The sequence below is a fragment of the Castor canadensis genome, chromosome 7, assembly GCF_047511655.1.
Source record: "Castor canadensis chromosome 7, mCasCan1.hap1v2, whole genome shotgun sequence".
Lineage (NCBI taxonomy): Eukaryota > Metazoa > Chordata > Mammalia > Rodentia > Castoridae > Castor > Castor canadensis.
Window position 1 is genome coordinate 146,914,517 of NC_133392.1, and position 24,383 is coordinate 146,938,899.

A 24,383-nucleotide genomic window follows, 5' to 3' on the forward strand; every position below is an offset into this window, starting at 1 on the left:
TAGTTCTTAAGACCCTATCTCGAAAAAACCCTTCACAAAAAAAAAAAAAAAAAAAAAAAAAAAAAAAAAAAAAAAGGCTGGTGGAGTGGCTCAAGGTGTAGGCCCTGAGTTCAAGCCCCAATACTTAGGGTTAAAAAAAAAAACAAAACCTCAGCCAAGGTTCCCTGCTAATGAGGAGAACCAAGGTGGCTTTCTTAGGAACCCCTATTCTATCTGGTGAGATCCTCCTCCTTATCAAGGAAACCAGGTCTGTGCTCATCAGCACTGAAAAGTACACAGAACCTGGGAACAGTTAGACTGTGTCCTTGGCTTTCCAGATTCTGGGTAAGGTGAGGGCTGAAGGGAAGTATTCACAGGACAGCAGAACACACATGCATCTGTACATAACTGGCGGAATGTGGTAGGGTGGTTAGAAAAGGACACTTCATCCTCGAATCGGGGCCAAAGACAGGAGAAGGGACTGATGATATGGAAAATCTAGGATTGTGGAGCCAAAAAGTGAAGGTCTCTATGATCAGCCATCTTCTAGAACTGTGAAAGTCTTAGGCATTGAAAGGAGATGGGCCTGAGTTTGAAACCCGAGCTGCCAACTCTTCACTATGTGGAACCTTATGTAATTCATCATCCTCTCTGGGGACTCATTTCTTCACTGTAATAGGGGGCTGCCTCCCCCCGCCCCCCCACACACCCTTCAAATGGGGCTAAATGACAGAACCTATTTTCTTCGACATGTTGAAATAGCATATGTAAAGTTAAACAAATGTAAATTCATAAATACCACTATTCAGTTTTTAGGAACATAGGAAAGGAGACAGTTAAGGTTGTTATAAGATGAAGGGCCTGAAAGAGGGGATGAAACAAGGGAGAAAGTAGAAACAATGTGGAACAGGTGACCTTGACCCCATTTCAGAGGTCAGAAGCAGGTTGATATTCCAGAGCAAAAGAGCGCCAGGTAGCAGAGAATCCCAGAGGCCAGGATATCTAGGCAGCAGCCAGCAAAACTAAAGTGAAGCAGCTCAGACACCAGCTGGAAGAGCTGAAGTGGATACGCCCAAGGAACTCACCATCAGAAGTGGAAGTGGAAGTGTCAGAGCTACAGGAGCATGGGGCAGGCCCTGAGGACTTATGAGGGATGGAAGGCTTTCAGTCCCCAGGCTGGGCTGGCAGGCACTGTGGCTGTGTTTAGAGTCCATCCTAGGTACCTGCCCTTGGAACACAGGCCTGAAGACGAGCAGTCCATGGAAAATACGGGGCCCCAGAGACAGGCTTTAGGAGAACACAGAACGCAGGTAGAAAGGAAGTGAGGGAAACAGGTAACTGACAAGGGCATAAAAGTGCTAGAAATTGCATGGGGAGATACACACAAGGAAGAGAGGGAGAAACACAAGAAAGAAAGAGGTGTGGAGGGACCTATGGGCAGTGGCTGAGGTGAAGAATCCAGCAGCTTCCTAGTGAGAGAAGAAAGTGCTGAGCTTCAGAAGGCCTCTGATTCAAGAGGGGCAGTGGGAGGTATCTAAGGATGGTTAGTGGCCTGGCCTGGCCCAGGAGATGACTACATAGGCATCTCCCCCGGCCATTCCCTTTCTGAACCTCCAGTCCTAGCGACCCCCTGCCCGCATCTCAAGGGTGTAGGCCAAGCAGGCGCTGACAGGGGAGAGAAGGGGCCCTTCTGGGCCAGGCCCCCAAGGTTGGCACTGTGCCCACTGGAGGAGGAGGGGACTAGAGGCCCAGCCCTTGTCAGCATCTAGGCCGGCACTTCGGAGGCAATTAGCAGCCCAGCTGAGCTAATCCCCTGCATAGCGAGGCCAACACAAACAGGCCCAGGCTGGGTGCACACTCGCCTCCCTGTTTGCTGAGGGGCCCGGTGGTCCGCCAAGAACAACACCAGTAACCCAGGGCCTTCTCTAGGTTAAGAGTGGGATCGGAGCTTGTTGAAGGGCTGACAGTGCCTGACAGAGCATGCTCTGGCCAGGCGCCCTGGCTGCCCCAGAAAGACAGTCACTGTTCCCAAGCCTTAGGCCAACCAGGAAGAGGAAGCTGGACACAAGGAGCCATGTATTCTGACTCAGCACACCCCCATCTCACTCATGCACCTGTGAAGGAGAAGGTCCAACTCATACCTGTGCTGCCTTAGCTAGCCCAACAACTGAGGCCAAGAGGGGCTACATTCAAGGATACTAGCTCCATGCTGGTTGTACAAACCAAGAGGTAATTCAGACCTGGCCCCTGACCTCAAGGAGCTCAAAGTCTATCAATCAAGGGAAAAGGACCCTGGAACAGGGCCCCATCAGTACCCTACAAACTTGACGAAGCTGGGGTAGAATCCCCAGAACATAGACGGCAAAGGAGAAGAAACAAACTGAGGTTCACAGATTGACAAATGGGGGAGGTGGTACAAAGGAAGGCAGGAGGAACGTAGAACAAACTTTGCCACATACTAGTCCTGGACCAGGAAGTAGCTCCTCTCTGGACTTAATTAGCTCAACTCAGCAATCAGTCGGAAAGCCCAAGCCACATACAAGGCCTTTCTCACGCACCCTTGCTTATAGATTCCAGACCAGTTTCACCTTCATCAGCCCTAGATCTAGGGATATCTTCTTTTTGAGCCAAACCCTCAAAACCCTTGGGTTCCTTACCAACCCCTTCTTCTCACCCTCCCAGTCCTCACAAAGGCTGCAGATGAACTAAGTCTCCTTGGAGTTTCCACTTTGGAAAGCAACAACCATGTTCTCCCTGAATGGGCCAGGTCCTGTCAGAATTATGTGCTGATTGTCAGTGCTCAATACCACCATAATTTCAGAGCACCTCATCAACTATGGGTCAGGCCCATACCAAACCACTTACCAGCATTATCTCATGTCACAGTACAAACAAATAGCTGATCATAGGTATTTGGGTATTTGGGTAAGCCAGCCAAGAGGCAGGTGTGTAATTCACGTGCCCTTTAAGGATATAACTAAGGCCCACAGAAAGAAGAAACTTGCTTAAGGGTGGAGACCAGGGCTTCGGGCTTCTGGTCAAGATGCAGTGTGTCACCCCAGTCCTTACCCAGTTCCCTAAGCCTCTCAAAGGTAGATGGCCTATATCTACCTTTGATGCTTCCTGGCCAGAGGGTCACAGAGCTTTACACTCACCCTCTCCCTGCAAAGCAGCATCATACGTCCTTGGCTGGGCTGAACTGAACTGTCATTCTACTAGGAACCTATACATTGCTCTACAGACAGCTTTCTCTTTAGGACAGAGGGTGAGGGAGGCTAGAGTTGCACAGGTAGGGTTGACAAAAGCCATAGCAGGAAACAGCAGCCCTCCCCTCCCCCTTGCCCTGGGGTGTGACAGAAGACTTTAAGCCCAGTTCCAAACCTGCCACATGGACTGTCAGTATCCTGCCCACAGCAGGAAGGGGCTAACAAACCACAGTCCAAACCTCTTCTGGGCTGTGCCACACCTGGCTCTAGAACATCTAGCCTAGACCAAGGTATAGACAAGATAATAAGTCCTTTTCCCCTTTGGTTCAGCCAAAAAGGGAGGTATTTTCTCAAAAGATCTTTTACAGGAAAACAAACAGATCATAAGCACACAGAAACAAGCAGATTCCTCAGCAGGACTTTAACCAGCCCCTAACCAGAGCCCTAGGAATGGACGCTGCTCTCCCTTCCCTCCTTGGAAGCCTCTTTCTAGGCATTAGAAGACCTGAGGGCTCCTTTCAACTCCATGGCAGGCAGCCTGTGGAGCCCGAAGCAAATCAATAAACTCTCAATTTCATTTGAAAAACAGAGATGAGAGTGTAGTGCAGAGCCAGGGTCCAACCAGTCTAATCTAAACCCTCTGTTCTCTATAGCCTTCCCTATTCCCACCCTCCACCATTTCAGCTGTGGGAAGACCAAGTAAGACACTGATGGGGACATGCTTTGCATAATGGAAAGGGACATCAGAACACTGATGGTAGTCATCAGCCAGTACTTTAAGAATGAGAGCATGGCGGGGTGGCATTGTAGGTTCCTGGTCCCACGTGTTTAGCTGACACTAGGATCTGCTGGGTCTCCCGCCTCCCTTTGTCTTCTTGCCCTCCTCCTCCCTCCTTGCAGCACCTCCTGCAGAATGGGACTCCTCCCCCAGCCCCTTCTTGGACAGCGGCTGGAGCCACCTGGAAAGCTTCAGAAATGGCTGATGGTTATCGCAGCCAGGACAGGGCGAGCGGCTGCCCCTCTGATTCATCATGGAGCTGGAGTGGATCCAGAGAAGTGACCAAGTGGATGTGGGACTGCTATGAGTTCAGGCAGCTTCAATCCAGAAATAGGGAGGCTGAGAGAGGGGCAGTTCAAGTCTTCAAATCAGAAGGGGATGCAAAGAGCTGCTCTTCACAGAACAGGCGCCTGAGAGCTGAAGCTGCACAGATCTGGTGAGCACCCCTTCTAGCTCCTCCCTGCCAGGTAGACTTAATTAGGTTAACCACTAGGAATCTCAGCCTCCCCATCCAGACAATCTCAGAGGATCCCATGAGAATTGGACCACAATGCAGGGAGCTGTCCAATAGAAAGTTCCCTCTCCCATTCCCTTTGCTTCTGACCCAGGCCAGAAGCCACAGGCAGGTATCTGATGGTGGCACTCCATACACATGTACACCAATGCTCTCTCTCAGAACCTAGGATACACTCGATGTGGCATCCAATTGCTGAGCTCCATACCACTCAGACACTCATTTTCAATCACAGCAGGCCTCAATTTAATAGGAAGACCCCAACATGGGGAGGGGAATGGCAGGTGACTCCCTTCACTAAGCCTTCAAAAGTCAAGAGTCCTAGTTGGCTCACTCAGTGGAGGTGCTACTATCAACTTGTGACCCCCTGCTGAGACACAAAATTTCTGCCTTGTTCATTCTATTTGACATTTCAGAATACATCTTGTGACTAAAAACAAACCAAAGCAACAGTGATTTTAAAATAAGCATTCTGCATTGTATACACCTTCTGTCCATGAACTATTATTGCCCCTAAGGGGAAGCTAGTGGATAAATGCTCTGGAGCCAAATCACCCCAACTCTATTACTTCCTAACTGTGTGCTTTGGGCAAGTCGCTTACCCTGCTGCCTCAGTTATAAACTGGACAGAAAAAGAGTGGCCACCCACAGAGCCTTGTGAGAATAAAAGGAGGATAAAGTATACAAAGCCTGTTACACAGCCCAGGCTCAGACATTACCTGACCACTACTGTGAATAACACCAGCAGATATCTGAGCTGGGCTCCCTAGATAGACTTCAGCTGGACAGAAGACACACTTCAGAAAAAAGAGCCATGCTGTCACAGGCCTGTGTTTTCCCCAAGGCACATGCCACATTGGGTCACACATGAAATATTGCCTACATGTTCATATCCCGAACTGTATACTCCTTCAGGCTGGAATCTGGAGCTTCTATCTCATACTTAGTGGGGGTGGGGGGTTGGAAACACTGAATAAACGTGAGATGAACTGAGGCATACAGATTTTCAGAAAAACACAGCATGGTCATGTATACTCATGCAAGAAAAACTCCCTGAAGAAAGGGCACCACAGCAGTGTCAGTGCTTTAAAGTACAAAAGGCTCCAGCTCTGTGGATATTACTCTGACCCCCTCCTTCTGCATTCGAAAGGACTCTAGGGAATGATTAAGCTATCTCCACAAACTACTACCCCGTAATTTTAGGACTCCATAATTCCCCTTTTAGGGCACCAAAGAAGAGCCCCAGCTTGGCTCTGTGATCCTTGAGTCCTGCACAAGGCCTCCCTGGAGGGCCAGCCCATACGGTTTTGTTATAAATGATGCCCTGGACGGCCATCTGACCTACTGTCTCCTGGTCTTCTCATCTCCAAGTTCCTGAAGCATCAGCCAAAGACAACAATGTGGGTTCGTTTCTTTGGGGCCCAGAATGGAAGGCTTCTCAGCACCTGGGAGCAGCTGGACACTGGAACTCAAGGACTCATCGCGGCTGGTCTCCCCATCCCATGCCAAGTGCATCTGTAAACAAGCCTTCTCAGTGGCTCCCTGCAGCTGCTCCCAAAGGGGTCAAAAGGGAGAGAAACAGGCTAGAATCAGGGGAGCCTATAGCTTACAAATGAAAACTGAGCCAGTGGAGCCTGGCCTTAAAGGTGGTCCCTGGGTACAGTCAGGCCTACAACTGCTGGTCCTGTGCCCAGGACCTTGGTTGAATTTGCCAATATCCAGGACTGCTTTTTCGTGCCAGGTTGCTGGGACCCTGTGAGCCATGAAGCCTGTGTCACACTGCTGTAGGTCCCACTGTTTTACAAGCTGGCGGAGAGAATGAGCTTGCTAGGGCGGAGATGCCTGGATGCTGGGCTGTTGTGCGTGATCCTGTTTGCTATAAAACAGCCAGACATTCCTAGGACCTGGAATCAGGCCGAGGCCATGGAGCTAGCCTTCCCAGCCATATATCTTCAGGCGGGGGACAGGCCTGAGACATCTGAGATAATAAAGACATGATTGTCTCAGCCCTGGGGCTTGTCTCCCTTTGTCCCAGGGCTCAGCAGCCAACAAGAAGTTTAAAGACATCCTCCCCCTTCTCCTGGGAAAGTACAAATTCATCAGATTCTATAGCCCCTGGGGTGAGATTCCCAAGAACCAGTCCTTGCCTGGGACTCCTGCTCTCAGTGTACCAAAGGAGTAAGGTAATCAAGTGCCCACCCCTTGGCAGCACAGAAAAGAATGTGGATAACTAGGATGCGGTGAACACACACCATTCTCTGTGCACACATATCTAACTCTCACACACCTCACTACATAAGTACAATTTAATTTTAGGGATGAAAAAACTAAAGCTCAGAGATGTTAATGAATTTTTCCAAAGTTGCACCTATCCAATGGCATAGATAGAAACCTAGATGTTTAAAGCTGCCTTTTTTTTTCAATTTCTTTTCTTCCCTAACTTCAATTTCTCAACCCCAAAGACCGAGATGTTTCCCTTTTACATATGACAAGAAGAATTCATATGAGGGAGGCAAATCCAGACTCTTAAATGTGGAAGCCAAAGCCACACCTGCAGCCTGATATTGGTATCCTGTGAGTCTCTTCTACCTTCATCTGACCAAGTGATGGCAACATCTCATCAGGGTATGTGGTTTCATGGAGGAAACACAGAGATGAAAGAAGCTAAGGATGAACCTGGTCCACTTTGTGAAATGAAAGGCCAGTCCTAACCTTCTTAACCTAGACTGGATAGAAAGGGGCCATTAGTCAATAGTATGGGGAGCAACTGGACTCAAAAACAAAAGGCTCTAGTTCAACCTGTGGAATCTTATAGCTCAATTCTAAGCCAGTTTTCTCATTTGTAAAATAAACACCTGTTCTACTGGTCTCATGGGCTTTATGAAGAGAACATGAAAGCATTTTTGATAGTTTATAAAATAGGTATTATAACACATTGTGTGCTTTTTCCCTGACGATTTCTTTTTCACTCTTGGTGCCCCCTTCTCCCCAAACATCTGAACTATGTGTTCACCATCATGCTGAATACCCATAGAGGCTCGATGTGTCCAAAACCTCAGCACTGCAAAAAAGAGGAGAAAGGCGGAGTGCCAAGGTGAGGCTTAAACATAGGTTAAGAAAAGACAACAGATACAGTAAGATCAGAGCCAGCCCAGAGCCAGCTGGTTCTCGGTTCACTGTAGGGCCAGACCTGCCTGAGGCACAGGAATGGCAGGGATCCGTGAACTTTTAAGATTCAGGCCTACCAGAGGCATTCAGCAGAGGCTCAGGACTAAAGGTTTAGCTTCCCTCTAATTCAGTCATTTTTTTTTTTTTTAAATAGGACCAAAGGAACTCTCAAAGCTACTTCCAGTCCTGGATCCTGCTAATCCACCCCTATAACTCACCTTTTTCCATCCTCTACACAGAGACCATTGCAAACTAGGGAGCCTCAACACTATTAAATACACAACTATCCCGCCTGGGAACAAAAACGAGCTGACAGAATCCAAACTATAAAATATCTTCTTGAAAGGCCCAAGAAAAAGCTAAACATTCCCCCTTACTTCCCCATTCTGCTCATCTTGGCATATAAAGACTGATGAAGGTTACATGAAAGGTAGGAAATTTCATAAAAATCAAGAAAACTGGGATCTAGGGAATTAGCAGCAATTTTTTTGACAAATGGGAAGCAAGATAATTGGTGTTAGAGGCCAGTAGGGGTTCTCAGAGGTAAAAATACAGGCTGTATACATAGGACAAGACTTTGTGGGCAAAGAACTTTTTTCTCAGCAACTTTGGAATCTATATTTTCCTCTTGAGGCAATGAAAAAAACAAACTCAAGAATCCTTGCTAAGTTCCAGGTGCACAACTGCCCAGACTTCTTGTGGTTTCTCTGCCACCTAGTGGCTTCTCTGGATCATTACAGGTCCATCTTAGGCCCTTTTCTTGGTTCATGGAACCATTTAGACATCCAGGTATGCTGGGTAGTCTTCACAACACTGCAAGGTAGGCAGATTCCAGTTTTCAAATAAGAAAACAAAGGCTTACCAAAGACACTTGTCCCAGATTGCAGAGTCAGTAGAAAATGTGATACCAATGTCCTCCCTGGTGCCATTGTATATCCTCTCAAAGAAACAGAAAAAAACCCAAAACTAAGATAATTCCAACACTTACATAAATCTCTAGTCTCCAAGCTCCTATAGCTAGTTTTCAGCCTAATCAAGCAGATTGGCACCACAGTCCCCTCCAGCCCCGGGAAATGTAGAAATAACCCCACTCAGATTCCCTCATCTGAAAATTCAGAGACCACACAAAAAAAAATATATCTGAATATTCAATGGAACATTATCTGTAAGAGCCAAAAGGTGGAAACAACTCCAGTGTCCATCAACTGATGGATGAATATGAAAAATGTGAAATATCCACACAATGGAATGTTATTTAGCCATAAAAAGGAATGAAGTAGTGTCACATGCTACAGTGTGAATAGGCCCTTGAAACAAAACAGACACAAAAAACTACATATTATAAGAAATGCCCAGAATGGGCAAAAATATAGTGACAGAAGGTAGATCAGTGCTTGTTTAGACTGGAGGGATAGGGTTGGGGGCTTTGGAGGTTATAGCTAAAGGGTACAATGTTTCTTTCTGAGATAAAGAAAATTATTCTAAAGTTTAATATGGTAATAATCTCACAACTCAGTGAGTAAACTAAACAACCACTGACTAGTATACTTTAAATAAGTGAATTGTATATACCCATGTCATCTCAATAAAGCTATTATCCACTCCATCCAAAGTGAGAGGGTTGGTTTAAATGACCTCTAATGGCCCTTTCTAGCTTTTTCACTCAGTGAGTATCCTATCTTCCTGTCACTGATAACTTAGGTTCACTGGATTCAAACTGATGCTAAGATCCATCCCATCAAGGACACCTGACTGCTTTATGGCTTCCCTCCAAGCCCTGAGCAGCCATCTACTTACAAGATGCATGCCCTCTCTTACCACTGTAAAGAACTCCAGCCCCAGACATTTACACATCTGCTGACTTCAAGAGAAAAACAGGCAGATCTCTAAGCCTAGATTTCCTGTAAAATGGTTACAAACAAGCTCCCGCCACTGTTATGGAAACACCATTTAACAGGTCATGCCCACTGACCAGACATCAGAAACACAGCCTCCCCTCTGAGCAGCCTCAAGAACTCTCTTCTGAGAAGTCCCACCTCACTGGTTCTTCTCTCCTTTCATTCAGTCTTCCAAGGACTTGTATAGTCTAGTTGACCCACAACCTCAGGATGGGGGTGGGAGGCTCTCCCCAGTGTGTGCAGAGTTCCTGTTAAATACTAAGTTCTAGTACTCTTCACTAGCAAAAACTGCTCACCCAGTATAAAAAAAAGGCAAGTACCTTCTGTCATAACTGAGTGCTGAACTGTATATAATTCAGGTTGGTTGTTCCACTAAATAAGCTTATGTGACTTAGAGCAAGAGGTCCCCTTCTCCCTGTGTAAACTGGGGGACTGAAGATAATCTTGGACTTCTTCAAGCCATACAAGAAGACCATCCCCAAAAATCTGTGGATGCTAATATTGATTTTTTTTAAGTACTTAAATGGGCAGAAAAGACACCTGTAATTAGAAAGTAGACATATGCCACTGGGGTCAGATTCATCACCTGCCACACTGCATCATGGTGCCAAACTCTACACTAAGCCTGACTGACCATGCACTCAACCTTTCTTTTATTTAATACAGGACTGACAGCAATTTGTTGCCCTAGTTTAAAAAAAAAAAATTCCTGAGGAGGACTTTTTTAAGACTATAACATCGTCAAGACAATTAAAATATCAGAGGGAAATTAGACATAATAATCTGAAAGTCTCCTGGTACTTTAAAACACTTAAATAGTTTGATGATACAATACCATGATTTCAAGAAGCAATTCTTTTTCCTTTCATGGCCTCTAAAGACTTCCAAGGACATCCTGTCTAAAATCCCAAAAGTCAAGGGAGTCTGGTTCAAGTGGTAGAGCACCTGCCTAGCAAACCCCAGTACTGCCACACACACAAAAGAATAAAATCCCAAAGGTCTACAGAATCAGAGCAAACTGGACAGTGAAGTCCCCTACTTTTGTTTTCTCCACAGCATGTGTGTCTGACATCATACATTCAAATGGCATACATTTCAACTGTGTCTATTTCCCCATACAAGGATTTAAGCTCCGTAAGTGAAAGAAATTTTGACTCGTTCACCATACTCATAGCATATACTAGTATTTGTTAAATAAGTGAATTAGTGCACAAATGAATGAATTGCACTAAATCAGTGATCACAAGGGAAGAAATTACTTAGGACTGTACCAGGTATACCATCAAGGCACACCAGAGAAAAATGCAGCATAAGAAATATGCTGGGCACCGGTGGCTCATGCCTGTAATCCTAGCAACTCAGGAGGCAGAGATCAGGAAGATCAAAGTCTGAAGCCAGCCCAGACAAATTAGTTCGTGAGACCCTATCTCAAAAAACCCATCACAAAAAAGGGCTGGTGGAGTGGCTCAAGGTGTAGGCCCTCAGTTCAAACCCCAGTACCGAGGGAGGGAAAAAAAGCCTAAATACAAGCAGCTTGGAGTTTAGTCACCAAATAGCTGTGCAGACCTAAACAAATCGTTTCCCTTCCCGTAGCCCACACCATTATTTTTTAAAATGTAATTAATTCCTACCCCTAGCCTGCCTACTGCAGAGACTATGGGGACACACTGAAAGGAAGTCAAACACTGTGCAAATGGAAACTCTTGATCACTATTTTCAGGAAGGAACCAGGCACCAGCACACATCTCAGCACCCACTGGCAATATCACTGGGACTACCTGGCAGATTTCTGAACACCATTCAGGAAGTGCTTGATCCAAACATACCTGCCACTCAGGGCATCTTCAAAGCCTCAAGTCCTTTACGCAGTAAGTTCCCTGACAGCTAAAGATACTACAGGGTTCTAAGTACCCTATACGTGTGCACTCACTGAATCCTCACAGAACCTCTATGAGGTAAATACTGGAACAAGAAGAACATCAAAAGTTCACATTGTTGGTGAGCAGTGGGGCCAGGATTCCAACCCAGGCAGTGTGCAGTAGCACCATGTTCCCACTCACTGTACTCTATACTGCCTCCTGTCAAGTGGGCAAGCTATAGACCAGTGTCCCTAAAATGAACGAACGCCTAAGCCAGGGTAAACCACTGGTGGTGACTGACAGTTTTGAATCCACTAATATTTATCTACAAAGGTAGATGTTCTCCTATGAGAAGAATTCCCTCTGAGAAAGCTGTGTCTGAATTGAGTGTTCATTCTTTTTTTTGGGGGGGGGGTTATGCATTACCCCTAATCTTCATGACAATTGTGCAAAAGATTAGCAGGTATAGTGGCTTAATTTTACAGATGTGTGAATCAACACTCAAGCCAAAGGAACTTTGTCAGTTATTAATATTCAGGTTCAAATTGAAGTCCTTCTATTCCAAAGTGTATGTGCTTTTCCTGTTTGGTACTGTTTCTCTTTAAAATTAAACAGTTCCGCATAGAACTGGCACTACAAAGACTCAACAGTCTACTTCTAGTATACAGACTGAAAAGATTTTTATTAAATACCTGTCAATAGCTAGCAAAAAAGTTAAGAGATGTAAGAAGCTAGAGTCGGCCCTGTTCCAGTGGTGTTCAAATCTCTTGGAAACAACCTAGAGCACCTCCAACCCCACCCAAGACATATACAGCTCCCATTGGCTTGGGTCAAGGAGGCAATGGTGGAGAGCAAAGCTGCTGGGCCTGCATCACCCACAGCTGTCTCATGATCTCTTTTGTTTTTATAATGGGATTCTATGTAAGATTTTGTTTAGGAAAAAAAGAGGTCTACTACTAAAAAGACACAAACCATGGGGAAACTAAGGCCCAAAGAAGTACAGCCACTTGTCCAAGGGAACTCTTGAGGTCCTAACTAGAACCTCGGTCTCCAACTCTCAAATCAGAGCATTTTCTAGTAGTGTCATTACTAGCATGGGAGAAATGAAGAAAGAACATCAAACATGTAATACAAGCTAAAAGCAAAACCTAGGCTCGATAACATTGTATTTACCATGGCTCAAAGGTCCCTAGGGGGCTAAAAGTGATCTTGGAATAAACTGGTATCCAAGACAAAGAAGTTTTTACTGCAGCAGAGGAGAGAAGTGAAAACTCAGCATGCTGCAATGAAGTCATTCTCACAGGAGGCTAGTGAGGAAATCACAAGTACTGCCTGCCCTTCCCAAGCTGCCCAGGCATGTAGCATCTAACTTCCAACATCTCTACATCCAATACAAGCGAGTCCTCACAAAATAGAGAAGAAAGGGCCATTTTTTTTTTCTTCAGGAGTAAGCACTTCAGAATCAACCCCAAATCCCTCTCCCATCAAACCAGAGCAGACTTTCAAAGCTTCACCAAGGGCCAAAAAGCTGGCATCAAGGATACACAAGTGGTTCTAATGCTCTGGACACATTTCCTGTCCCATCAGATCGGTTAAAGATGACATATAAGGGAGAGGCCTTATTCTTCTAGCAATGGGCTGAAGGCCCTTCAGTCATCTAGCAACCTGAGACCCACAAGTCAATAGGCTTCTCCAGTCCTGGTTTGACTGAGTCAACAATGAAGATGGAAGTGATGACACCTACTATTCACCCCTTTTATAGCTGGTATCTATTACTTGCCAGGCAGGCACTGTGCTAAGTGCTTCACATAAAACAATTCACAACTCTCAGGTAAGGTACATCTACTTACACTTCCCAGCAGAGAATGCAGGGCTACAAACATTAAGTTACTTGTCTGAAGTCAGAGACCAAGTTAGTGGCAGAACTAAACTCAAATCCAAAGCACTTTGCACAACACCACAATGCCGAGTTGTTTAGCAGCCCTGCCTCTCTTCAGGGCTGTACTGAGGGTCAAGTGAATTCATGTTTCTGAGCGTATTATGTACACTCAGAACTGCCTGAGGCCCCAAATGTTGGGCAGACAATGCAGCTGGAGTCCAATTACCACCCTAGATTTGGGACAAACCAATAAGAAAAGAGAGCCAGGTCTTAAGAGTTGGCTTCCCAGCCCCTAGCCCTGGGTACTCACCCAGGCCCAGCGTGCTTGAAAAGCAGACCTAGCTCTGCCAATTCACAGGACTGCTGTGATGGAAACAAAGACAACTGGGCACAGACTCTAGGGGCAGACTCCCCAAATTCAAACCCCAGTTCATTCACTTAGCTCTGAAGCCTTGGCAAGTTACTTAACTAATTGTAACAAACCTCAGTATTCCACATCTGAAGAATGGAAATTGCTATAAGGACTGAGTTAATCCATACATAGGCTTGGGAGTCCAAAGTAAACACTCAAATGTGTTGTTGTTTTACAGATCAAATGACAATGGACCAGGGTACCTCAAGATATTCTAAATTGGAAACTCCATCTTGTTTGTATTGCTGGGGATGGAACTCAGGACCTTGGGCATGCTAGGCAAGTGCTCTACCACTGAGCTATATCCATGTCCTTTCAAGATATCCTCTAAAGAAGCTCTCCAAGGGAAAGGGTTATCATTCTCTCAAGCTACAACTGATCCTAACGCCCATTCTTCAAATTGCTGCTCCCCAACTAGCCTGTTGTTGTACACAAAGCCTCTTCTAGTGCTTTGCTTGCTCTGGCCACCATGACATGCTCAAGCTACGATGTTCAGCTTTGTAATTAGAAACGTACATTTTACGTCCACACAATGGTAAGTAGTGGTAAAAGCCCACAGAATCGGAAAGATCTGCACTCTAACTCTGGCTGGAGACGCTAAGCAATTACAATATCGCAGAGTATCTATTGTATCAGCCCCACAGAGCTGCTGTGAAGACTAAGTTGATGCACACTTATAAGTACTCAATAAACATAGCTTTTATTTCACTAGAAAGCTTGTTCCATTTCTTTTATGATCTTCAGTAGCTAGGGAAGAGCCCCTCCCCACCTCCCTGAGTGTTAAGTGATGTTCTCTCTCTAACACATTCACTTGTTTACGGAAGCCTTGAAAGCTAGTTCTTCCCACTACACTTGTCCTTAGGCTGCAGTGGAACAGGGCTCCTGTCCCAACTCCTAGAGTTGGGAGTTTGAACTCAGGGCCTCACACTTGCTAGGCATGTGCTCTACCACTTAAGTCACTTCACCAGCCCAAATGCCTCCTTTTTAAATAAGCCATTCCTGGTTTTTTCTCATTTTCCCACCTTTCTGTATATTAGCAACTAAATATGCTTTCTTCTAGTGTGTTCTGTAACTCCCCACTTATTTTCATGCTTACTAGAACCACCCTCATCCAGGTTACTGTATCACAGAGGGCCTGCCTCTCAGTACTAAACAAACATGTTATGTATCTTTATACAAAAGCATTTAGGAGATCCATGAATCTAAATAAAAATGTCTCCTGAGCATTCATTATCCCTTCCAGCAAGATCCTAGTGTTAGCTTGAGATGTTTGGTCAACTTGACACAGCCAATTTTAATTCTGGGACTCAGTAAACCACACAGCTGGCCTAATCTTTAGTGGTTTCTTGTTTTTCAGGAGCCACAAAAAGACAAGAGCAATTTCAGAGAGAACACATATGGAACTCTTCAGAAACAACGTACTATGTGCAGAAAGCACTTCTATGAAATTAAAGTACATGGTAGAAATGCTATCTCTGCATTCTTAAAGGAAGCTGAAAACCATCTTTAGCTGTAACATTATAATTCTCAAAACTACTCAATCTAAAAACCAGGTGCCAGGCTCACCCCTGTAATCCTAGCTACTCGGGAAGCTGAGATCAATAGGATCAAGGCCAGTTTCAGTAAAAAGTTCAAGCGATCTCATCTCCAATAGCTGGGTGCAGTGGTGTGCACCTGTCATCCCAAGTTACATGGGAGGCTGAGATCTGGAGGGTCACCAACCTCCAGGCCAGCCAGAGCAAAAACGTTTTCAAGATATCATCTTGAAAAAGCTTTTGAAAAAAGCTGGGTATGGTGGCACAACTGTCATCCCAGCTACAGCAAGACCCTATCTCTAGAATAACCAGAGTAAAAAGGGCTGGAGACATAGCTCAAATGGTTGAGTGCCTATCTAGCAAGCATGAGGCTGAGTTCTAAACCCTAGTACTGCCAAAAACAATGATCATCATCTATGCTTCTGTAACAGATTAAACACAAAATCTCCTACAAATACCTAACAGTACATCACAATGATGTCAGAACTTCACACGTAATAATTAAATTCTTCCCATTGCAAATCTGGTAACTGCTAATATAGCACAGCACTTTTGTGCTTACAAAAAACAACTTGCAGCCAGGTCCTGCTTGCTCATGCCTATAATCCTAGCTACTTATGAAGCTGAGATTGGGAGGATCATGGTTCAAGGCCAGCCCAGCCAAACAGCTCACAAGACCTCATCTCCAAAATAACCAGAGCAGCCTAGTACTGGTGCCGCACACCTGAAATCTTAGTTGCTCAGGAGGCAGAGAGATCAGGAGGATCGAAGTTCAAAGCCAGCCCCAGGCAAGTAATTCTGAAGACCCTATCTTGAACATATCCAACACAAAAATGGGCTGGAGTGGCTCAAGCAGTACAGTGCTTGCCTACCAAGTGTAGGACCCTGAGTTTAAACGCATGCTGCCAAAATATAAAATAACCAGAGCAAAATGGAGATGTGGCTCAAGCAGCAGAGTACTTGCTTTGCAAATGGGAAGCCCAGAATTCAAAACCTAGTCCCACCAAAAAAAAAAAAAAAAACCCGCACATATATGACCTCATGTAGTCCTCACACTTGAGAGGTAGTTATTACCATTATTCCTAATTTACTGATGTAAATTTAGAAACATTCACAGACTTTTCTAAGATTACGCAGCTATTAAAGACAGAGACAAGACTCTGCAATTATTTTCCTAGAGTAGATGCTGCCTTGGATTTAAATTTTCATTGCCTGTGAATTCCCAGACTTACTCTTTAACTACTCTTGAATAATTCAGAAGTCTCTCCAGTCCAAGGTATTGATTCAGCACATATTACTTTCTGTCACTGATCCATAAGCAAACAGTATACAGATTTAGGTAGAGTACACTATGGATCACCTAAGTCTTAATTTAAATTCACCCCTGGGCCAGGTGTGGTGGTACATATCTATAATCCCAGCTATTCAAGAGGTAGGGATAGGAAGACTGTGGTTGGAGGTCAATCCAGGCAAAAAAGTTAGTGAGACCCCCATCTCAAAAACAAGCTGGGTGTGGTGGTACACATCTGAGGTCCTAGTTATTACTTGGGAGGCAGAGGTAAGAGATAGTGGTCCAAGGCCCATACAGACAAAAGTGTGAGACTTTTGTCTCACAAAAATCAAAAAACAAACTAAAAGTAAAAGGTCTTGGCTATGGCTCAAGTGGGAGAGCCTGAATTCAATCCCTAGTACCCTGAATTCAACTAGGCCCTGAATTCAATCCCTAGTACCACCAAAGAATTACCACTAGGTGGAGCTAATCCCAACATCCAAGAAGCTCATACACTAGATCAGTGGGAAAAAACAACACAAGGGCCAATTAAAATTAACACTACAATGTTTGTGAAGAAAAACTATAGCATGGTACTGGCACAAGATTTTCAACCTTAATAAGGCTATACTCCAAAGTCCATAAAAGTTAAGAGAACTTTCAGTTCCAGGCTCATGGCTCAATAGGACGGAGAATTTGTAAACCTACATATGCACGCATTTTCTGAGAAGACTGGTCATGTGACTGCATCAATTTATAGCCAAATCACAAATCAAGGTACAGAACTACAATCAAATATTAATTCATCACTATTAAGCTAATCTGCAAAAACAGCAGCTACCAATTTAATCATTCAGGCTTGCAAATCAATCCACCTTAAACAACATAGCCACTGATAGGAGAAGGAACCATGCAAACACTGGCCTGACATACCCTGCCCAAAGGTGGGGTGGAGGGGGAGGGGCTCTGAGGCAAAGGAACAAAGTAGCCCTTGTTTTTTTTAAGGGCTTCATTTCCTAGAAGTCCAATTTAGTCTGTTGGAAAAGCTTCAATTTCATATTCATTTCTAGCACTTACACTATTTGGAATTTGATCCTGTATACCCTTTCTAGATGAATTAAAATATTCCCAAGGAGGAGAAAAGACACCCATCTCCAAGAAAACTCATCAAGTATTCTCATCTTGAAGTTATTAGGCAAACAGATTTGACTTGAAACCTTAGCTGATCTCTGCAGTTCACATAGCTTCTCTTTCTCAAATGGCTGCCTAAGTAATTCAATTACTTAGGAGTCTACACAAACTATCTCAGTGCCAGTTCACCAATAATATGGCACTGAACTTTGTAAACTTGCTTTCTAATTAAATACTGGCTTACGACTACAAGTAGTGAAAACCTTATTCCTCAAAGATAAAGCAATAAGGAATCTGGAGCCTAGCATTACTCTAAAATTCCTGTCAAGATATAAAAGAAACCTTAAGAGATCATCTAGTTTCCTGGTTCTCAAACCTAACTACATATTTAAAATAATCTAGTGGGCTTTAAAGAAGGATGTCCTGCAACACAATTTTTATTCATTTTGTTTAGCAGTACTGAACTCAAGGTCTCAACACAAGCTAGGCAAATGCTTCTATAACTAAGCTACATTTCCAATCCCCACAAAAATGTTTTATAAAAATTTAAGTGATGCCCAGGCCCTATCTCAAGAAATTCACTAAAATAACACCAGATACTATTTTTGTTTTTTAAAATTAAGCTCCCTAAGTGATATCCAGGCAAACTTTTTGAAAGTGTAAGGGTTCTTATCACCATGTGCACTGGTTCCCAAACATAACTAACCAAATTTCTACCTGAAAAGCTTTTTGAAGCTTCACTCAAAATGTAATCAAGGTCAGTCTGCATTACATTTCGAGCCACTGGTTCAAAATTGAGAAAAAAAAAAAAATTGACTAATTCCCAAGTCCTATCCCATACCTATAAATTCAGCATCTCAGGGGAATGTTTCTTGAATCTTCCTAGGTAACTGTTGACCAACCTGGCATCTGACTTACATTTGACACCTAACAACAACCAAGTATGCATTTACTTTACAAAGTCAGGAAAGTGAAGCTATCTGTCAAAGGGTACGTGTTAGCAACACTGCAAACATCACCAGAGTAAACTGATGACCATTTACACTGAAGACTCCTGGTCTGTATCCTACAGACTGAGATTCAGTGATTCCTATAGGGCCCACAAATCTAGGTGACTAAGAGGTGAGCACAGCTCACACTGCTCTGTAACATGTCTCAGAGTACAAATCTAGTTATGACCTTGTACTCCACTTCACTTTAATAAGAAAATGCTATGCTTACTTTTGTCTTGAAAATCTGTCACTTCGTTCTTTTTTTTTTTTTTCAGAAAAAGAATGTAATAAGGAACCAAAGCCCATTTACAACTGTGACACTGCACTAATTTCAGAGCTTTCTTTATATCTTGGCCTCTGGCCTGGTAAAATTCCTTGGCAACTAGCCTACAAAGTAATTTTAAATCTCCCACTGTACTTCTTTGTTAAATATATTTCACATTTTTCTGCAATGTGGGGCTTTTAATGATTCACTGGATATGCTTTTAATAGGCAAATACCTACTTTCACAAAACGTTAACAGTTCTGTCAAAAACTAGTTCTAAAGTCCAAATTACCTCTAAAGCAAGTAAGAGGTATGGAAAGATCCTAGGAGAAAGGAAGTAGAGCAGGAAGGCAGTGTTCAACTTTGAGGAGATAGGATGCACCTTAAAGTACAATACTGCGTCTAGTAAGAATGCACTGCAAACACCATAAAGGGGAAGCCAGGAACACGGCTCAACTCTGTCACTGTACAGTTGTGCAGCGACAGCCAAGTCACCTAAATTTCCCCGCCTTTTCTCACCATATGCAAAATTAAGGAACTACACTAGCTATTTTCAATACTGTGATACAGCATGAGGACTACAAAATACACACACACACACACGCCCCGCTGTCCTTAGCCTACTTCAAATCCCACTACCTATGTAGAGTAACAGACACCGCTACACAACACCGAATATAAACTATGCAAGTTGTGCATTACACAAGAAGCACTACATCTAAGGCCCTATCAAAGTAGATTTGTGTTATTTATATGACATTTGGTAGCCAAATGTCTTCTTCTTTAAAAAAAAAAAAAACCAGAATGAGTCAAAATGCTTTTCTAATTGGCACAAAGGTTCCATGTTTGCCTGGTGGTGACCTAGGTACCCACTGGGGGCTCCAGATGACCATCTTCACTGCAGCACACAGAATACAATGAACATAGCACCCCTATGGGATATTTAGATGGAAGTCTTTTATCTCTTCCTGCTTACATCTGCACTGCTTGAAACTGTCATTCTCTATTGTCTACAGTGCCCAGTGTGGAACATGTGCTCAATAAACAATGACAAATGAATATGTCATGGATATGCACACGTGGACAAGCCTTTGGCTCTGCTAGGAACAGTTCAAAGTGGAAACAGACCACGTGGTTAAGAAGAGGTAGCTATCAAAATCATAAGGGAAAGAAACTTCCAGCTACAAGTCAGGAGACACCACTTTATTCTCTGCTATGTTTTCAATGCCATACATGCTTTAAAAATAAATAATTTACCAAATTATTTATTTACCAAATCCTCCAGGCAACAGACTACGAGAAATTCTGAATGTGCTCCGCAATGAAAAGTCCACTCTCAGGTAGCCACTGCTCTCTGGAGCTAGGCTCCAGAATAAGAAACAAAGAGTCCAGCTAAGTCCAATCTAAATCCAGAGGCAGGTCCAACTGACCCAAGAGTGAGAAAATAAATGCTTAATGTAGTCAGACACTATCTGCATGGTTTACAATGCAGCATTATTGTGCCAATAGCTAATAAACTGAAACTTTAAAAACAAATTTAAAAAATAGAGGTACTTTAGAAGACCCAAAGCAGTACTGGAGAGTGTTCAAAGAGCTCTGGAAGGAAAACGACATGGTTAGTGAGGTCTTCAGTTATCCTATGTAGTCAAGTCACCATGCTCTGAAGTTGGGTGATTGCAAGACTTATAGGAAACAAGGAAAGTTCAAATAGGGGTATGACTGAAAGTCACTTTCCTCATAATCAATCTGAGGTACCCTAGTCAGTCCTTCCTAAAAGGTAATGAGTTGCTACTTCCAGGTGAGATTCTATTGCTCCCCCCAGACTGTTACATGACAAATTTCTAATGTGGGACAGATGTACCCAGCAAGAACTAAATTTCAATCCTTCTTGAGCAAAGTCACTGTATACTGAGTTTATCAGTACCCAGAACCCAAACAGTAAGTAAAAACCTCAAAACTGAAGGAGAAAAAAAAGGAAATTGGAGGAGAAAATAACTGTAAGACACCATCAATTTAATGACAGATTTTCAGAAAAGAAAAAAAATATAAGTTTAAATGTACATAACTTGAGGCATTCTAATTAGAGTATGAAAATGCGAGAAAAACACACCTTAAAAAAAAGAAAATATTACCAACTGCTCCTCTCACACCACAATTCTTTCCTTCCCCCTGGAAACATACTCTTCAAATAGCAAAGTCCTCTAAGAATGCAGCTTTAACAAACTAGAGAGCCTACTTCCAAAATTGTCAGTAAAACAATAACATTTTACAACACTAGTAACGTACCAATGTTGTATCAGACTAAATAGTATAAATCTTAATGTATGCAAAGTCTGCAAAAGACTGCAATAATCCTTTCCAACCTCTAAACCACACTCCCTGGGCATTATCAGTCACCTTCCAAACCGAGACTATAAATAAGTTTGTTGCGTCAAAGAGAATATTTAAATAGAAAACCATGTTACCTTCATCTATTTGCGTATCAGAAGAACATCTACCCATGTTCTTCTGATATGCAAAAGTCAAATTAAAAATATTTAAGTAGAAAACATTAGCTTCAATCAATTACCTTGTCACCCTTGGTCTTCTGATGCATGCATAATTCACCAACATAACCACATGACCTGCTTCATTTGACTTGCTCATTCTTAAGTCACGTGCCCATCCAATGACTTTTGAGCCAAATCTTGGCTCAATTCTAAGACAGGGATACGGCAATGATCAAGGACCCACATGCCACTGTACTAAAAGTCAGAATACACACATCTCTGCCCTCCAGGATATCACAGCATGATCCAAGTATCTGTCCCTAACGTGGCCAACAAAGAGTAACACTGGTTGAAACTGGGAAGCTCTTCCTAACCTGTCCCAAACAACCTGGCAAAGTTGTAGAACAGTATGGAATCATGCCAAGCATCATTCTGTAGAGAACTACCAAACTGAGGCTACACTATATCAACTTTAACTGGAGTGAGGTTCTAAGAGTCTCATATAGATTCCTATAATGTTCTTAAGGTAAATAATGCATGCCACCTAAAGAAAATGATTCAAATTCATAGCACAGGTTCAGATTCTGAAATCTAAATTTGGAACAACAACCTAACAGCAGCGGTTCTCAAATTTGGGAGCATTTTAGAAATATCTAGAAAACTTTTTTAAAGTCAATCGCTCAAGCTACACTCTAGTAAACAGTCAAATTTGAGAACTAACTCAGATAACTTGGAGGAAAGTGGCTGCTTTCCAACTAATCTATGGATTAGAGGTGTGCTGGTATTTCCTCCCAAAACCTGAGCAGTGAGCTCCATGAATATTTTACACTGAGAACTATCATGGCCTACTCAGAACATAAGGGCTGCCTGTCACTTAGGGCAGAAGGCACAAACCTGAAGATACGGAGGGAAAACACTCAAACTTACCGTCAAGTAAAAAAAAAAATAATAATAAAAAACAAGAATAATGAAGCTTCAAAGTCTTATCCCAAAATTTGTTAGAAATTGATGTTATGTAAGAGTCAAGTTCCCACTTCTAAATACCTGAAAAGTAAAAGGCGGAGGGAAAATAACAACCCTCAGGCTGGCTTGTGAAGGGTTTTGTTTGTTTAATACATCTGAAAAGAATGCATATACAAAGAATTGAGACATAAGAAAGCACTGTTCAACACTAATGAATCTACAAGAAGTAGGATCTGGGGAAGGTGGAAGATTACCTAAACATTTTTAGAAACTGGAAACTGAAACCAAAACAGTCTGATAAAATCCCTACTAACACTTATAAAGAATCTTAGTAAGACTCTTGCAATGATTTTTATTAAACTAGAGTTTCAGCAGGTTGCTCAAGGGTTCCTCAAATGCAAGACAGATAAAAAGGGATTCCCCTACCTGGTCCCCATGTTGATGTTGCCCTCCCCCAACCCCCCAGCTTCTCAATGAAGCAGGCCCGCATCCTCATCATCAGAAAGGATGCCACTCATCCTGTAGTCATCTGTCTTCTAGCACCACCCCTCAGTTTCTCTATGTGCCAGGTCTTCGTCTGGGTTCTAGGAACATCACACTACTGAGTTGCAAATCTATGCTAAGCATATAAGACAATGACTAACAAAGGAAAAAAATTTTAAGTCTGTATGAATGCAATCCATTTGGTGTACTTCAAAAGATACAATACTTTTTTTCATTTATCAGTGAAGTTAGAGACTACTTAAAAAAAAAAATCAGCAAAATGGCAAACAAATTTCCTTGAAAGTCACAGTCACATATTGAGTGTGTCCTAGAAAAGAGGGGCAAGACAGCTTCCACCCACTTTTATGAGTATCATCAAATACTAGGTCGACTCAAGGGTGGAGAGGAAAGGCAACTTTCAAAAAGGAGTACGTTATTAAATGAGGCATTTACTATACTCCTTCCTAAGAGCACCAGGTGGGGAACAGTTTCTAAATTAGATCTATGAAGTGGAATGTGGAACTAATCCATCCTCCTTCCCCCTAAGGGGTGTCCACTGGTTAATGAATTAAAAAAACAAGACTAAAAAACAAACCCCACACACACTCCCCCCCGCCAAGAAAGGGAAGAAAAAGAAAAGAAAAAACAAAAATCAAAACAGAAAAAACCTAAAATGTCCCAGATTACTGTCTAAAATGGAACCAGGGAGCAGCTTCAACAATTCAAATTAGTCTGTTACGGAGTCATCACAAGCATGCTTCGCTTTTAAACAAAAAAAAAGAAAAAAAAATATTTTGAAACAAAACAAAAAACTAGTACTGATCATTTTTCTGACAATACACAATTATCAAAATTAACTAGCACTGGGAGGGCAAAGGGGGGGCATACCTATGGACCTTGTCTCACACAAGTGCATGTGGGTAGATGCAGGGCATTTGTCATTATTGCAGAAACGAATTTTAATTTTTTTAATCTTTAGTTTGATTTAAACATTGCTTTTAGTATGATGCCGACACCAGCTGTGCAGAAAGGGCTCTGAAGAGATGTTCATAGCAGCACACACCTGCGGCTCTTCTTCGGTTCTGGAGGTTCCAGGGCAGCCAATATTGCTTCATCAAACACATTCTTTAGGCCTTTCTGAAAAGGGGTAAAAAGAAGAAATGGGCAGTCTGATTTTCAGTATAACAGAGCTGGAATTCAAGCTTACAACAATCAAACTCCAAAGAGTGGGCAAAGAAAGTAACATTTAAAAAAAATTTTTTTAAACCCTAAAGCTCAACCTAATAATCTCACTTAAAGTTCTGTCGAGACAGGGCACTGGAAAAGATTCAGCAATGCAGTAGGGGAGCAGATATGAGTGAAATAGTGGTCCTCTGAGAGAACTTTTTGCAGACCAATGTATGTCACAGAAGCAAACAAGCACATGTGTTATTTGTTCACTCAATATGAATTTTGTAATGTATTTCTAAAACATTTTACATAGAAACAAGGGAAGCAATTCTGCATTCAAATGAAACAGCTGGATGTAAAACAGGACACAGAGGATGCCCAAGCAGTGGTAT

General features: G+C 43.0%; 2 protein-coding genes across 5 annotated transcripts in view; one reads left to right on the forward strand and one right to left on the reverse strand.

Moving 5' to 3' along the window:
• Positions 1-8,027, forward strand: part of Wnt4 (Wnt family member 4) — a 31,981-nt gene extending 23,954 nt beyond the window's left edge. Inside the window, exons 5-6 of the mRNA XM_074081057.1 lie at positions 4,086-4,399; positions 5,703-8,027. Coding sequence (XP_073937158.1) covers positions 4,086-4,399; positions 5,703-5,736 — 348 coding nt within the window. The 3' untranslated portion in view covers positions 5,737-8,027. The remainder of the gene's footprint in view (positions 1-4,085; positions 4,400-5,702) is intronic.
• Positions 8,028-22,464: 14,437 nt separating this feature from the next.
• Positions 22,465-24,383, reverse strand: part of Cdc42 (cell division cycle 42) — an 82,191-nt gene continuing 80,272 nt past the window's right edge. For all 4 annotated transcript variants that reach the window (XM_074081061.1, XM_020177120.2, XM_074081059.1 and 1 more), the window contains one exon: positions 22,465-23,958. In XM_074081061.1, the coding sequence (XP_073937162.1) occupies positions 23,869-23,958 (90 nt within the window). In that variant the 3' untranslated portion in view covers positions 22,465-23,868. The remainder of the gene's footprint in view (positions 23,959-24,383) is intronic.